This window comes from Glycine max, chromosome 17 (genome assembly GCF_000004515.6).
Source record: "Glycine max cultivar Williams 82 chromosome 17, Glycine_max_v4.0, whole genome shotgun sequence".
NCBI classification, from domain to species: Eukaryota; Viridiplantae; Streptophyta; class Magnoliopsida; order Fabales; family Fabaceae; genus Glycine; species Glycine max.
This window is the reverse complement of record NC_038253.2, coordinates 8,533,143-8,549,980: the sequence shown is the minus strand read 5'-3', so window position 1 is coordinate 8,549,980 and position 16,838 is coordinate 8,533,143. Positions and strand designations below refer to the sequence as shown.

The window sequence follows — 16,838 nt, the reverse complement described above, 5'->3', positions numbered from 1 at the left end:
TAATGTATATAAGTGTGGAAAAGTTAATTTTTAATAACTCTGCAATTTGGTTGTTGAGCGTGAACTAAGATCTCTAGTGATTTTTTTAAGCCAGCAGTTTAAATTTTAGAGTTGTTATTAATAGTAACCAAAGTTTAAGCTTATTTAAGACAATCAGTATTAGAATTTAATTGAAATGCACATTTATACTTTTATTTAATCACAAATCATTATATATATATAGTAAATTTGTTGATTTATATAATATATAAAATCTTTTATAGTAATCACAAACTAGCTCATTTGAATTAGGAAAACAAAATGCTCATAAATTTGTTGAATTAGGAATTGCCTACAGACTGCAGGCCTATATTGCTAGCTGATGAGTTGGGACTTTGGAAGTTATTTCCACAGGGAGTAGTGTGGTGTATTTTTTTTTTCATTACCACGTTTTGTTGCTTTTTACCTTTTTCAACAACAGAAGAAAAAACAAACGACGTGTTTTGCATTTATGTGTGACCCAATTGAATTGAGCCGGACTAACTTATTCTTTATAATTTGACTCCGATATTGTCCAATATTGATAAAAAATCCAAACTAAACAGAAGAAAAATTATTGGTTTTAATTCTATCTTCACTCAGGACCAATCCAAATCTTATGAACACCCATGAGCATAACTTAAGCAGCGAGCTGGCATTTTAAGATTTTGTAATTGTAGTTCTTATATCATGATTCATAAAGGTTAGAGTCCAGTTGCAATATTTTTTGTATCTAATTTCTCCTTATATGAAGCAACATCTGGGAAGCCCTCAAGGCACTGATTTTCAGAGCACGGGGAAGAGAAAAGGAAGGGGAGAGGGGGTGCATAAACAACTTTATAAAAAATCCATGCCCTTGAGTTTCCAAAAAGTTGGAGTGCCTCAAAAATTCTGGCTGGTTTCTAGCTCCAACTTTAAAGTATAAATTCATCTCTGAAAATGATAGATTTGCTAGTTGTGATGCGAATACATTATATTTTCCTTTGCTTTTGTTTCCTCATGTATGAATGTAAAAGCCATGGCATATCATTGGAATGAAAATCGATATTGACCATGGCATATCAATGATTTGGACCATTTCTTATCCCAATCATGAGGCAACCTGTTTATCAGTTGCTTTATAGTAAAGCATCTTCTGTACATAGAACATCATGTAACACTGTGCAGCCCTCACAATGTTCTCATCTACTTGAGTAACCCAGGCATCATCACACTTGTACCACTGATTACTTAATCGCAGATAAGTGACATAATGGCCAGCGTCTAGCTTACCACTGTGCGTGACAACGGCAAACAACTCAAACTCTGAACACAACTCATCTGAAGCATCCGGCTCATCCCCATCAAAAGGAAAGATCCTATTCCCAAATCGATTCCTTAAAATTGTTGATGATAGATAAGGAGACATGTCCAGTGAAAATGGGAACTGCAGGTAGCGATCCACTTTCCTTGACATCTTTCTTGTTGAAGAGTGCTCAAATCTTTTTATATGGAAGCAAGAAACAAGGGGAAGCTTCCTAATGGACATCTGTTTGAGAGTTTCTTGCCTCACCTGACACTGCCGACAGAAAAATTTTTGGTCTGACCCCAATCTTTCTGCTCTTGTAAATCTCTTCAAGCATCCCATCAGGGTAGATGTTCCACAGTTTTGGCTTGAATTCATGCAATCTGGCTCACCATTGCAAGAATGATTGGATGATGCAGTAGTAATTTTGGTAGAACCCCCTTGATTCGGTTCCAAGTCCAGTGAGATGTCTATGCATGGGTCATAAGTAGTTGATGTGAAACCACAGGCCATACATGTAACATCTGATCGCAAGATACCAGAGAATACTTTATGAGCAATACAACAGTCACCATTGCCTGCACACATTGTCAGTGAAAATGTGGTCATACAAAGATGTTGACTTAATAAAATGACATCAGTTTATAAGCAGACCTTACATTGAAGATCTTTTACATTACAGCAAAACAATTGAGGAAACAAAGAAGGTAGCAAATAAATTCCTTGTAAAATTATAAAACATGGTGGGCCCTGATGTTAAAACTGAGGTGTTCAAGTACAGAAAGAAAGTGCCAAAGGATTCCCAATTGTACCACCATTATCCTGGTGCAAAAATAATCTTCCAGAAGAGAAACAACTCAATTTCTTTGCAATTTAAATTACTGAGAAATTTTGTACACACACAAAAAAAAACAGTACACGAAATTAGATTGCCATTCTTTTCTTTACATTTTTAGAAATATGAAAAATAAAAGGTAGAAGAGTTGAGACCCAATCCAGAATCAACTGTCTAGCTTGACTATCTCAACATAGTGGAAGTAAAATTTCACTGCCATCAGAATTTGTCTTGATTCATTACAAACCAAGCATGCCAAGAATTTGTCAATTGGTCCAATAAAATTTAACATCTTATAGCCTGTAAATATTATGTATGGGGGAACTTTGACCTCACAGTTAAACCCAGAACAATCTGCTAGAATTATCCCTAACCAAGCATGCCAAGAATTTGTCAATTGGTCCAATAAAATTTAACATCTTATAGCCTCTAAATATTATGTATGGGAGAACATTGACTTCACAGTTAAAACCAGAACAATCTGCTAGAATTATCCCTAGGTCCTCCAGAGTGCAGGAGACCAGTCAAAAGCACATAATCTTAAATACAGAAGTGATTCTTGAACAGCCAACCACTAAATTTGAAAACCTCTAATTGAGAGAATATTGAAATAGAACTTGCATTGAAACCAAAGAATGGCAGTACAAAAGATGGGAAAGAAAATGGGTGTTCCTATGTGGGACATAACACACACCAAAGTGGAACTAAATCTTTCAAGGAAAAAATCTTAGCCCATCTTTTAAAGAACTGAGAGTTCTGGCACATTCACAGTGGCCGGAAAACTAATGCAACCTTCTCTCCAGGATAGGAAATGCTTTGGTTAACTAGAGCCTAAACAAGGTAAAAGGTGGAGTTAACATTAGCATCATTGGTCTAGAATCTCCTGTATGATGAAACGAATAGGCTAAGCAGAAATTGACTTACAGGGACTCACAGGAATGTAGCAGCTAACACCATCACGACAGCAGGTTGTGGTTGAAAATTAGCCCTAATTGCTTGAGCAATTGTCAACTCCTAGGGCAACAAGCAAGAGACCTAAACCCTCACCCTGCATGACAACTCTGTTATCTTAGATAGTATTTTGAATCATTTTGAAAGCAAAAAGAAAAAAAAAGAGTCAAAGACATTGAAGATAGCAAGAAAGTGGCACTCTATTGATCATCTTCTATAATCAGTTTGGTTGCAACTATGATTAATCTGAGCTAATTCAACAAGTTGTCACCAGTTGAAAAAGGTAACAGATTAACTTCTTAGTTCTTACACCATCTAAAGGTTTTGTATTCTAAACAATCTAATGCTACTGCCCACTACCAAAGAGATCACTATCAGCATCTTCTCTCATAACAACTAAACTATACAGTAAGTTTTTGCCTACAAAACGGGATCGAGTTAGGCAAACATAGATGTCGGTCATCAAAGAAGTTCCTTGATGGCAATAAGAGGACAAAAAGACTTGTGTTCCAATATTCCCTATATTTTTTAAAAGATAGTACCTTAGCCCTATGAACCATGACTAAAATACACAGAAATAAACACTAGTTAAAAATTTGAGTGAAAGGAATAAAGAAGCCACAGCAGCTTCCACTAAAGTTAGACAAAAACTACAAAACCAATGTTAAGCAAGGAAGGATGGAAGACTTGAATTTATCCAGAAAATAATTTGTTGTATAAACCAAATCAAGCCAGCTTAAAGATTCTATTAGCACACAGGGTCAGAAGTTTCAACATTCCTCATAAGCTTTAATTTTATTTTGATATTCCGTTTAAATTGAATATTAAAAAGACATTAGAATAAGAGGTTTAATACAAAAAAAAATTCCCTTCATGCCACAAAATTGAAACTAAACCCAACCAAAAATTATAACTAAAACAGTAACAAGCAGGCACTTCAAAGAAGGTGAAGAGAATAAATCAGTGTCACTGTCGGAACATATTACCTTCACTATGTGGCTTACACCTAACCTTCTCCACCTTCTCATGGATTCCATCAAGCATGGAAATGAAAAACTCATGTGCATCCTGTTGTTCATAAGTGGCAAGGTTTGCTGCGTGCTGCCACCAACTGAAACAAAACCCCAATAATAACTAATCAAACAGATAAACTTTCCAAAACAAGATTGTAATTAATGAAACTTAAACCCTATATCAGGATTTAAAAAACTATACCTACATTTATTCAATCACAAACTTACACGCCATCACCATATACAGACCTGTATAAAAACTTAGCGGGGCTATAAGGTGCACGATCTCCAGAAAACACAGAAGAGAACATAGCATCCATATCGCAAGCCAAGCATGTTCGCGCATTCTTGTTCCCATTGTTGCCGCCACTTCTCTTCAAAGCACCGTCAACGTCACCGTTGTTTTTCTTCTGGCAGAAATACCGATTGTGCCTATCGCTCAAGAAGTAATTCCGCAACGGCGGCGTGTGAAGCAGCGCTTGCAACACCGAGTTCATGAAGCACGTGTTCCCCAAATTGTTCAATCCGCGCAATCCGCGCGGCAAATCCGGCGAAAGATCGGCGACGGTGCCAGCGCCGGCGATCGGGACAGAGCAGCTTCCGATCAGAGCGCGCTCGCGCAGATCCGGCGCCCAAGGCCGGTAATCTACGCGGCGCTTCTTTCGGAGATTCTCCGGCTGTGGCGACGGGATCGGCGGCGGAGGATCGCCGCCGAGAGTTGACGCGGCGGTCTGAGCGATCACGACGGCGGCGTCGAAGTCGCGATCGTAGACCTGGTCGTGACACGCGCAGCAGAAGAGCTCGGCGCGGTCGACGTCGACGGCGATCTGGTGGCCGGGCGGCATTGAGGCGGCGTGAGCGGCGGCGTGGGAGAGGCCGACGCCGGTGGATGAGTGACAGAAGATGGCGGCGCAGGTGACGCAGGCGTAGAGGCGGGAAGGGGCGGAGAGGCCACAGGAACAGCAGCGAGGGACCTCGTCGGGATCGCGGCGGAGGGCGGCGCGGCCGCCGGGGGGCTTGATCCGGAGGCAGTTGTGGAGGGCTAGGAATGGCTTGGCGGAGGTGCGGCGGAACTCGGCCAAGTGGGGACAGGGCTGGGGAGAAATCTGACCGTTGATCTTGGAGGACATGGCGGTGATAATGCGGTAACCTTAGGTTTCGAGGGCATAAGGTTCATGGATGGGAGAATCAACGGCTGAGATTGGAGGAATGAGAGTGAGAGAGCATTGAGATTGATGAGGATTCGATTTCTTTGGGTTGTGGGGCCGAAACTTTACTCCTTAATAAGTGTTCAGCTTCTGCCTCGCTTCTCTCACTCTCGCTGCTTCACTGCTTTATTTTATACACTCTGCTTTCTATATTTGTATTGTAAACAATAAAAATATATTCAAATCATTACTAATCAAGTTTTTCTATTTTAAAATTATTTATCTATACTATACAATTAATAGAGGAAATATTCTCTTTAGTTGTCATAAATGTTAGACAATTTTACTCTTTTTTAGTTTTTAACCTTCTACTACTCTTTTTAATAACTACTCACACTACTCTCATTAGTTAGTTATTTTTTATGAGTTTTATTTTTAAATTTTTAATCCTTTTTCCCTTTACTTTTATTTTTATTTAAAATATGTAGAACCCCTGGTGTTTATAAATTCCAAGTTTATTTAATTGTTTTTATTCGTATTTCTATTTAAAATTTAAAATAACTATAATTAAATTTTATGAGGAGGAATGTAAGGGTAAAGGTGAAAATGAAATACTGGAATATACTACGATTAAAGTGCAGGGCTTTTCCCAAAGTTAAACCTTGTCTACTATTGTATGATAAAAGTTTCCTAATAATTATGGACTCAATATTGGGAGGACCTATCAAAGAAATGCATTGAAAGTTAATCGGGATGATTCATAGGAGTCTGTAAAAATTTATCTCACGCAACTCATGATAAGAAACATGGGTTACATGATCAATGATATAAAGTTGAATATAAAAGTTTTCATATTATTTATGTCTCATGTGGATGTTATAGCCACCTAACCAAAAATCATCTCAAACGTCTTAAGTTGTCCTTGACTAAAGCTCAAACCATCGGTCAAGAGTCTATCCAAAACAAGGATGACATTATTGGAAAAGATGCAACAACAATGGAGAAACAAATGACAGAAAATATCAGAATCTCCCCATTTTATGCCTGATAAGCAGAATTGGATTATCGTTTTTGAACAATCATTCAATCAATAGAGACATCTTTTAAAAAAGGAAATACATTTAATTCTAGCAAAAATTGATGTATTATCAACATTACCAAATTTAAATACATCGAAAGAAAAAATAAACATTACAAAATAGGATTAATCTTAAAGGAAATCCAAATATTAAAAGCAACAAAAAATTTATCCATTTTTTCAAGGTAATGACCAAGGAGAGTATTAAGATCCAAAAATTAAAATAAATTATATAAAAAAATTATGATCTCAACCATTCACTTGAAAGTGTGAGACCTTTCGATCACTCCAAACAAGTATCATTGTTACAAATGTCATGGTCAAAATCGATGAATAATTCAACCATTAATAAAGTGCCTATGCAAAGTCAAACAACCAATCTAGACTTTGTTTTCAACATCACAACTAATGCAAACCTAAAGGCTAATGCAGTGTCCACAATGGCTATAGCACAAGTGTGTCCAAACCATTATAGGTTTGTGGATGGGCCACTTGACCTGAGATCAAGTATGTTAGATGTGAAATAAAGTGAGATTCCAATTCAGAATAAGGGCATATGCCTATAGCAAATGAGATGGAGATGGAGGACATGAAGGCAAAAAGATCAACCTGAAAAGGTGTGTCATCATTATTCTAATAAATTTTAGTGATCTTCATTGTGATACAAGATTCTTTTTCTACTTTTTGATAAAAGACATGTTTAAGAGCCAAAGTTTTTCTTACTTTGGGGTAGTTGTTGTGACTCCATCTTAGAATAAATGTTTTTTATATAGAGCTCCCTCATTGAGTGTTATCAGAAAATCAACACTAAAAAATGAGTATAAAATTAAAAAGGAACTTATATCTTATCTTGCCTTTTATAGAATTTCTCCATAGTTGAAACAATAATTGTACATCACATATTCTTTCTCCTTCCTAATGGTTGTGCAATAACCAATCAATAGCAAAAAACTTTGTATGATATTGTTTGAATGAATTGATGAGTATATTTGAATTAATAAAAAATGTATGTCAAGGAGAGAAAACAAGAGAATGAGAGAAGGTAAGGAGTATAATCTAAATTAAAATTAATTAGTCAATGTTTGAATTCAAAATTTAAAAAGGAAAAAAACTAAATAGAAGAAAGAAAGAAAATGCCATGCTCTAAAAGTGACAACAAGAGATGTTTATCAAATTAATTGCATTAAATACTTGAATGAATAATTTTGTAGTTTATAATATTTTTATCCAATTTGATTATAATAAAAGATACTTATAATTCATAAAAAAAGTTATCGAATTCAAAATATAAACACGAGGAGAAAGAATGTGATGTATAATTATTGTTTCAACTATGGAGAAATCCTATGAAAGACAAGATATCATGAATGTCCATACTTCATCCTATAGTAAATTATAATCTTTCTAGTTGTAAAGTTATAAATTAACGAGAGATTATTAAAGGGATAATCTCAAATGCTTTTGGTTCCTTAATTTCAAAAGTTTCATAAAACGTCTTTATTAAGTTGGTCATTTTGTTTGTTTATCACACTAATATAGTCAATTTAATGACTTGCGACAAACTATAAGAGAAATCCCAATAGATGAACATTTATCACATAAGTCAAAAAAATTAACCCAAGTGCAAAAACTAATGGAAGAAGTGTTTTGGTCTAACTAAAAAAAATAGGCAAAGGGTGAAAATTATATTTTTGTCTTAATATTTTTTTTAGAAGTTTTTGAAAAATTTACATGCAAGGAGTTCAGCTTTATAAAATTTAACTGTACTCTTCCTTACCAGAAATGAAAAAAGCACGCTACTGAAGTAGAATCAAAACCGTGGGTAAGTCAAGATAGGTAGTGAAAGATAAAATGATAAATAGTGAAAAGGCATTTATTATTGAACACGTTAGAAATTCAAAGAGCTAAAACTTTTAAGTTTGCTCACTAAATAATTATGAAAAGATAAATAGCAATTAACAATTTTTGTATTCCAAATATTCCATTAAGTACTACATCAGCAATAATAAGATAAACTAAAAACCTTTTGAAGACATTGACGACTTCAATAACGCCAAAAACACCAGCTCCTTCGTACTTTCCAGAGTAAAATATATCATCAATGTGCAAACTTGTTACAATTGAAAGCAAGGTTGAGTTCATGCATGGCGAAGGGCACGTGGATTGTGGAGGGATAAAAGGTAATCGTGTATGAGTGTCAATCGAAGTAAGAAAACGAAGTGAATCAAAGGAAATCACGTTCTGTAGTAACCATATGCTCAAATAACAGTCGTTTTTTTCCTTATAAAAAAAGAAATACAATAGAAAAAAGCAACTGATGTCAACCGAGCATCTAGGACATTTTGAAATTTATTATGAATACATATTCTGAAGTAGTACGCCTTGTCAAAAAAAAAAAAAAAGATTATATAAGTGAAGCACTTTTGCTGGATTTACAGGTTTGCAACACGAGATCATATCGAATGAAAACCCCCAAGACAACCCAACTCTAAAGATAGAATTGCAATTGAGACTTTTCTAAAGATAGAATTGCAATTGAGACTTTTTTTTAATTGAAAAACATTTTTTAAGTGACACACGATAATAATTTGGTGGAAGAAGGTAAAGTCATGGAAACAATGAGGAATGTTAATATAATAATTATCATCATTGACATGAAAATAAAGCAAGATAGGTCTACTCAAAAGGTTGCTAATTTACCTGTCCTAATCACTAAGGTTGTTAATATTAATTCTCACTTTCTCTTCTTAGTAGGAGGTGGTTGTGGGGTCTCCTCTTCATCTTCCTCCTCATCCTCCTCTTCATCTTCTCCGTCATCATCATCTTCCTCGTCGCCGTTGTCATCGCCATCATCATCCTCATCCCCATCATCACTTCCTTCACCATTAGCCTCATCTTCAGGGTCCCCTCCTTCATCGCCTTCTTCACCTGAGAATTCTTCGTCATCTCCATCCTCATCCTCGTCAGGTCCATCTTCATCATCCTCATCTCCATCCTCCTCGTCCTCTGTTTCACTATTCTTGTTTTGTAGATAAGCACGTTTCCTCCCAAAAAGGTCTTCTAAAGGAAACCTTGACCAGGATTTAACACAAACATAACAATAATGAGTAATCTTATCATTACCTTGAAATGAGGTAGGATTTGACTTCAGTTTATTCTTACCTTCCATCCACTTCAGTCAAATTTGGTGACACTGAACTAGTGCCATTAGTAAGCAGATATCCAATCTGGGAGGAAAACAAACAGAAGTAAATTTAAAATATTTACTAGATTCCATGCAATACATGATAAATGCCAAGGATATTCTATAGTTTAAACAAATCATCAAATAGATCTTAAACCAACTAAACCCAGGACACTTATTATGCCCGTTTTAAGTTGTGTACATATTCAAGCAAGAAACAACAGATCACATCCTTCAAATACAGCTTCTCAATAGCTCCTCTGTCATCTCAAATCCTTAGAAAGACGATTTGAATGTTGGACAGACAGATAGAAGTTAATGGGGTGAAAACCACATCAATTGATCTTCTACCAACTCCCCCCTTTTCCCAAAAAATTAAGGGGAATATAAGTGGACAGAGGATTCTCCTAATGCTACAAAACAAACAACACAAACACAGTCAAGAAAGAAAACATAATACATCTTCTTGACTGTGTTTGTGTTGTTTGTTTTGTAGCATTAGGAGAATCCTCTCTCTTGTTCTTTTGAACTTTAGAATATCCTTGGCATTTATCATGCAGCAAAACTGTCGGCAGCATTTGTCCCAACCCCCAAATCTTTGCTGGAACCCCTTATACTTTATGTTAAGGCAATAGTTTATACTTTTGAGGGAAAAAAAAAAACTACGCCGCTGACGGTGTAAAATAGTTTTATCCTGTCATCCAATCACAATTTACAAACCATCATTTTGATAAATTTGTTGACTTTTATAAAATCATCTTAAAGGTCATTTGATTGAATGACCATCTAAAACAACTTACACTGTCATTGCATTGCCATTCTTATACATTTTACCAACAAAAACAAAGCATCTATAGCACATTTACTCGTGCCAGCGAGCACCAAAACACAACATGTAGCAATCACCAAATTGAAAACAGGAGCGAGGACACAAATGGAGAACAAACAATTTACTTACATTCAATACAGTCACATGAAACACAATTGTAGACTATCCTTTATGGTCAATGCTGAAAACACTTACAGGCAAAAAAATAGAAAATCCCTGCTGTGACCTAACTATGCAAGCAAATCAGTGAAACAATTAAACCCTATTTATACAAACGCTTACTAAATTTCTATCTTGAGAATCAAGGGGAGAATGAGGTGGGAAGAAAAGAGAGGGTTTTGATGAGAAAGAAATACCAAAGCAATAGATTGAGCAGCGGCGAGAACAGTGTCGGCGACCACAGCTTGGAGAAGTGAAGGCATGTCGAAAACAGTGTGATTTGGAATCTGAACCTCCATTGCGAGAATAACAGAGTGAACACAAGTCAAAGGCTTCCGAATCTGATTGTCGGTTAGAGTAAACCCCTTCTTTCTCCACCTTAGGGTTTTTGTTAACCAAATTGTTATTGCTATTTCTGTTACCACTCTCGATTGGTTACTTCCACGCCAGATTCCTTCTTCTTCTTCTTCTTTCCCTGGAAGTGGCTATAACAATTTCCTATCATTTAATGTATAACTTTGGATCTTGTGCCCTTTTGGGCTTCGGCCTTTCTTTTACAGTTCGGCCCTTAATTTACACTTAAACCATGACGGACCATTTTGTAAACTGTGATAGTCAGTTTAAACGTTGGAAGAAAATTATTAAAGTAAATAGTTTGTACCCCACTTATTTATATTTAAATTACTGATTGAAAATTATGGTATATAATAAGTTTATTATTTTTTATAATAATTTGATTAAAATTTACATTATTTAATATGATTTTTGATTAATTAACTGTGTAAAATTTTCTGATTTTAATTAATTAATAGTGCATAATTTAACTGATAATATATAAAAATTAAACTCTAATTCTAAATCTTCATATAAACATTGCAACATTGCCGTGATAATCCTATTTCTTTATAGTAAGTGTTCAATGTGATAAATTTACAAAGCTTTAAATAAATTTACTTTCAACTTTAATATTTTTATAAAGCAGTTAAAGATTTGAAGGAAAATATAAAACTATTTTTATGATAATTATCAACCAAAAAAAATTGAGAAAAAAAGACTATATATTGATTGGTAGTGTCAAAAAAAAATTATCATCCACCCATAACCCATAATACATGATAGATTTATTAACTTTTTAAAAATAATTATCTTAAATTTTGATGATGATATAAAACTATTTTTTGGTAGAAAATAAATAGATGATAATATTATTTTACACTATAATATATTTTTGGAAATAATTTATCATTGATCATTTTAAACTCTGAAACAACCCCATTCCCGAGTCAAGTATAAAACAAAATTGATTTTCGAAAAAACTTAAACCACTTTTAATTGACATTTGATATAAATGGAATAACTTTATATTCTTATTTACATTTTTTTATATACAACTTAAATCAAATCCTAGTCATCTAATCTTAAATTAAAAATTGACATTAAATGTATATATTTCAATATTAAACAGCCTTTTATTAAGAAATGTTCCAGAAATTTTTTTTAAAAAATGAACGTTATTTAGTTTAAAACTTGTTGACAAGAATATGAAAGAAAAAATCTAATTTTTTCATTATTTATATAAAATAATCTTAAAAGATAACTTTTTTCAAATAAATTCACCAAAATTCTTTTTAATGGACACAAATAAATACGTAGATAACATCATAGCATTAACTAGCAAGAAGAGAAAAAGAAATAAATGATATATAAGTATATAATATAACAATTGAATATATTTATTAAATATCTGAAAAGAGGTTTCGGTCCGTGGGTCAGTCCGGCCCACTACAAGTTAGAGGTGGGTCAGACTCAATTTTTTAAAAAAAAAAATTGATACCAACAACTTTTCAGTCCGGCTCACTTAACCCGTGAGTTGGTGGGTCAACCCGTCAACCCACCAAATTTAAATAATATATTATTTTATTTTATTATTATTATAAATTTATAATTGTTAAAAAAAATAAAATTTTATTCTATAGCTAACAACCCAATTGGCCCAACTTCAATAATTGAGCAAGTGCAAACAAAAGCAAAGAACAATTGAATTAAACATTTTTAATTTGTTAATTTGTTGAATATAAATGGGTTAGTGAATTACTTTCATATATAAATTCTGATGTTTAACGGTGTGTCTAGTTTGCTGAAACTTCATGGTGAGATGAAAGAAAAAATAACCAGTCCCACTATCTTATATTCTTATTATGGTAAGTCCACCAAAGAAAAGAAATAACCAATTCTTACTTGCAATGGGATTGATCCTCCTGTAGTTCCAACCCATGTTGGTATATACGTCAGAGAAAACAAAAACGCTAATGTCTCCACACACGACAAGCATCACTTGAGCAGCAAAAACACACTAAACAAAATTACTTTGATACAAATTAAGCCAATGGTCCAGCTACCTCAAGCACAGATATATATTCAACAAAAGGCTAGGATCGAAGATTAAGTCTGATGCAACACCAAAGAGGGCTGCTCAGACCAATTATAAAAAAAATGCTGAGAACCCTTTTAGCTTAGCCTTGAACCACATCCATGATCCTACTATAATCATCTCCATAACTTGCTCTAAATGATTTGAGTATCATTAAAGATTACATCGTTACGGTGTTGCCCAAACACCCCTCCACAATAGCTTACCAAGTTACCATGTTTCCAACTATGCTGCCAGAAATGCATTTCGATATTTTCCGTCATAGGCAACACTGTGATGTTTGAATTTTGCAGAGTATATCCTACATAATGCAACACTGTTACTGGACATTGCCGTCTGCCGTTGCTTCTGCATGAATAAAGGGGAAGAGTTCGAAATGATAAAAAAAGTATCTTGTGCACAAGGGTCTCTTCAACTTGTAAACTAACTTTCGAAAACAAGATGATTTGAGTAGCTGGTTGCAAGTAGTTCTGTGATCTTTCCAATTGACAAGGTTGACGTTTTGATTGTCATGTATATTTGTCCCTAATCAAATGGGTCATACATAAATTTCTGACATGATATAAATTTATCTTTTCAATAATAAAGTTTGCATTGCATACTGGTCTCTGTAATGTGCAATTAGCAATATAAACAAGAGTTTTATAGCAAGGCTCAATTCCGATAGCAATAAATTGACCCTTGTGCTATCAAGCAAAGCGTTTTGTATATAGGAAAATGGTTGTGATATTCAATTGAAGGAGTAATGCTATTTTTCAGAGTTTTTCTTACCAAGAAGACAGCAAGAGAAAGAAAAACAATAATTGTCGTTAGAATGAATAGCATTTTCTTGGCTTTTCTATTGTCATGGTGTAGATATATATCGTGATAGACTAGGCCTGCTGGCTGCTGGTGGGTTACTTTTCAACCAATTATTGTTCTAAAAAATTAATATTGACTGATCAATGTTAAAGGGTCAATTGCATTGGGATGATAAATCTGATGTGGACATGCATAAGAGCATATTGACCAAACCTTATACTGCTATAGTCAACTATGTTATTTCCAAGGTTTAATTTGAACTAAATTTCTACTCCATATATATAGAACCTTCTTCTTGTCAAGTAAATTAAAGGTTAACTTTCAAATCTTTAAAGTATAAAATGATAGCATATAAAGAACTAATATAAAGTTGAGACATAATCACAATTGATCCAATTAAGCAGGAATTAATTCAGTGTGATTCTTGTTTTAAAAGAGAGAGAAACTAAAGAAATTAAACAAAGTTAGAACAATGTTATCACATGTCTTCGAACGATATCGAATTCTAACACAGTCATCAACCACACAATATTCAACATAAGATAAAGATAAGATTTATAAACATAATAAAAGATGAGCTAGTCGTGGACAGAGGGCATAGGGTAGCGACACAAGGGACACGTGTGACTGGTTTGCAGCCACTTCACGATGCATTGATGATGAAACACATGACCGCATGGCATTGACGAAGAAGACAATAACTTGACATCATCTTCATTACCCTCTTGAGCATAAAACTCATCCATGCAAATATTACACTTTTCAGTCTTGAGGAAGAGTGGATCTGTGAACGCTTGCAGGGAGTGTATGGCTTCATTGGAGGCTGGAATCATTGCGACCTCTTGCTGTATGGACTCCTCTTCTATTAGTGCAAGCCTTCCTTCATCTACTTCTTCCAGCGTGTCCACGAAAATATCTAAAGTCAAAGGGAACCCTTCGCATTCGAAATCTGCAGACTCAGCCGAAGAAGGGGAGCTCTGAACCTCCAAGGCTCGTTGAACAACGGAAACAATATTCCGTGATATTTGATCAAAGCTTCTTGGGATGAAGTAGTGAGAACATTCTGGGTTGGATAACACTGATAGTAAAAAATCTTGATTATCTTCAAACAAGCTTTGGAAGCTTATGGATGTTGAAGTTTCCAACAAGGTTGAGGTTCTTATGAGACGCAGACGCCAGTCATAAATTGAAAATTGTCGAAGGGTAACAGTCACATCGAATCTCAATGTATCTCTGGGATTGGGCTTCACCACTTGTTCATTTATCACACGAATGTGGTAGGGACCCATTCTTTCTTCAACAATTTTGGGGTTGATATTGAAGGATGACGAAGAACTAATGTTTGCAGGTTCGATCATCATTGGGTTCATGGTAGGAGAGGTTAACTTCTCAAAGAATGATCAAGATTCAACAAAGAACAGTTTTTAAGTTTGAGGTCTTATCAGTTAATGGTTTGGCGTGTATTTAACTGTTTGCAAGATGGTAAGGACCTGTGTAACTAATCAGAGGAGAAAAAATCTCATCATATAAATCCCATTAAGAAAAAGATAGAAATAAATCTAAACTGATAGAGAGATAAGATTTTTTTCCAAAGGTATATCTATATCTTATATGAAGATCATGCCTATCAAGTGTTTAAATGTGAATATATTTGTGGTGAAAGGCTTTATTACTATGAAGAGATAAAAATTAATTTAGCATTTGATTATTAAATTATATTTATCTTTAAGAACAAATTAAATACTCACCATCGACTTAATACAAGGAACTTCTTATAGAGCATCTTGTATTGTATCGTAGAATTTTTTTTATAAGTAGATAAAATTTTAAAGATGATGTTAATATACTCTTATCTATTCTTCTATCCCTAATTTACAAATTTAAGTCTTCCTTACAAAAAAATATTATATATTTAAGAATAGGGTGGGTAAACGGGCCAGGTCCATGAACTGGTCCGCGGGGCCCGTATTCCGCGGAGGTTATCGACCAATTTTTATTAAACGGTTCATGGTTATATCATATTTTTGGGTCCCGCTTAATCCGCTGACTATGCGGGTTTGATTTGTGTGACCCTGACCCAATTATATTAGATTTGATTTTCTTTTTTTCACTTTAAACTTTTCTTTTAAAATAACATATAAAAAAATATATTAGATAAAATAAAGATTTAGATAAAAATTAAAGATTTAAACTAAAAGATGATAAAGATAAAAAAAGATAAGATAAGAAAAATAAAAGATTAAGATAAAAAAGATAAGTCATAACATGCTAAAAATCTTCCTTTTTATATTTTCTCGATCTTTTTTCTTTTAATCTATCCTTTACATATCTATGAGTCATATATAATAAAAATATCAATTCTTATCATTTAAGCTAAAAATAATTGTTAAATAAATATTTTTAAAGATATTTCAATATATTTTTAATATAAAAAATAGCTCACATCATATTTAGTCGTTATCATTATAGCGGAACACTTTTTCTTTTCCAAGTGAAATCTCCTAATGTATGACTGGGTAAAAAAGTGTTTTCGTTGTTGTGAAATAAGAAGGCTTCGTATCTTAATCTTAATGCATGTATTTAATTTATTTGGAGCTATCAGAGTCGGATCTACTTTTTGGAGAATATGAGTCCAAGCAATAACAAGAATATTTATAGTAGAACATCTTTCACAAACCCTGAGGAGATAGCTCACTAAAAGAACCAGGGATAAGCATAGTGTAGATTAAAAAAAAAAAAGATATGCAATTCATAAATGTCATAATAATACTGCTCGTACCGAGAGGAGTATATTTGTTTAACAACACATTTTGTTGATAATTAAAAAGAAAATAGTAAATATAAATTTATAATTATTTAAATTTAAATTCATTAAACTTTTGTATTATAAAATAAATTTTTTATTATTTTATAATTTATTATAAATAATTCATTATAAATAAAATTTGTAAGTATTATGAATATCTTTTAAAATTAAACATATTGATGATCAATCTTTTCATGGGATTATCATCATAAAATAGAATATATCAAATATTATGATTTATTAAAGTAACTTATCATATATTTTCTTATAACCTGTATATTTCATATTTATTAATATTTA

At 33.7% G+C, this 16,838-nt stretch overlaps 3 protein-coding genes and 1 non-coding gene across 4 annotated transcripts; all 4 read right to left on the bottom strand.

Annotated features, from left to right (window-relative positions):
- Positions 1 to 879: 879 nt before the first annotated feature.
- On the bottom strand, positions 880 to 5,465 carry LOC100796312 (ubiquitin C-terminal hydrolase 22). Its single transcript, XM_003549682.4, has 3 exons — positions 4,352 to 5,465; positions 4,076 to 4,200; positions 880 to 1,881 (listed from the first exon to the last, which is right to left on the bottom strand). Exons 1-3 carry the CDS (start codon positions 5,230 to 5,232, stop codon positions 1,109 to 1,111), a joined length of 1,779 nt encoding a protein of 592 aa, XP_003549730.1. The 5' UTR covers positions 5,233 to 5,465; the 3' UTR covers positions 880 to 1,108.
- Positions 5,466 to 8,939: 3,474 nt separating this feature from the next.
- LOC100306475 (uncharacterized) lies at positions 8,940 to 10,876 on the bottom strand. The gene is given in 3 exon segments (NM_001248654.1): positions 8,940 to 9,399; positions 9,491 to 9,555; positions 10,698 to 10,876. Coding segments are annotated over 3 exon segments (504 nt in total). The 5' UTR covers positions 10,800 to 10,876; the 3' UTR covers positions 8,940 to 9,062.
- Positions 9,918 to 10,015, bottom strand: MIR9742 (microRNA MIR9742). Its single transcript, NR_126779.1, has one exon. It is a non-coding gene; the product is annotated as a microRNA MIR9742 (primary transcript).
- A 3,434-nt stretch (positions 10,877 to 14,310) lies between the features above and the next one.
- LOC102665086 (E3 ubiquitin-protein ligase RING1-like) lies at positions 14,311 to 15,102 on the bottom strand. Its single transcript, XM_006601375.4, has one exon. The coding sequence runs from the start codon at positions 15,100 to 15,102 to the stop codon at positions 14,311 to 14,313; it is 792 nt and encodes a 263-aa protein (XP_006601438.1).
- Positions 15,103 to 16,838: the final 1,736 nt, after the last annotated feature.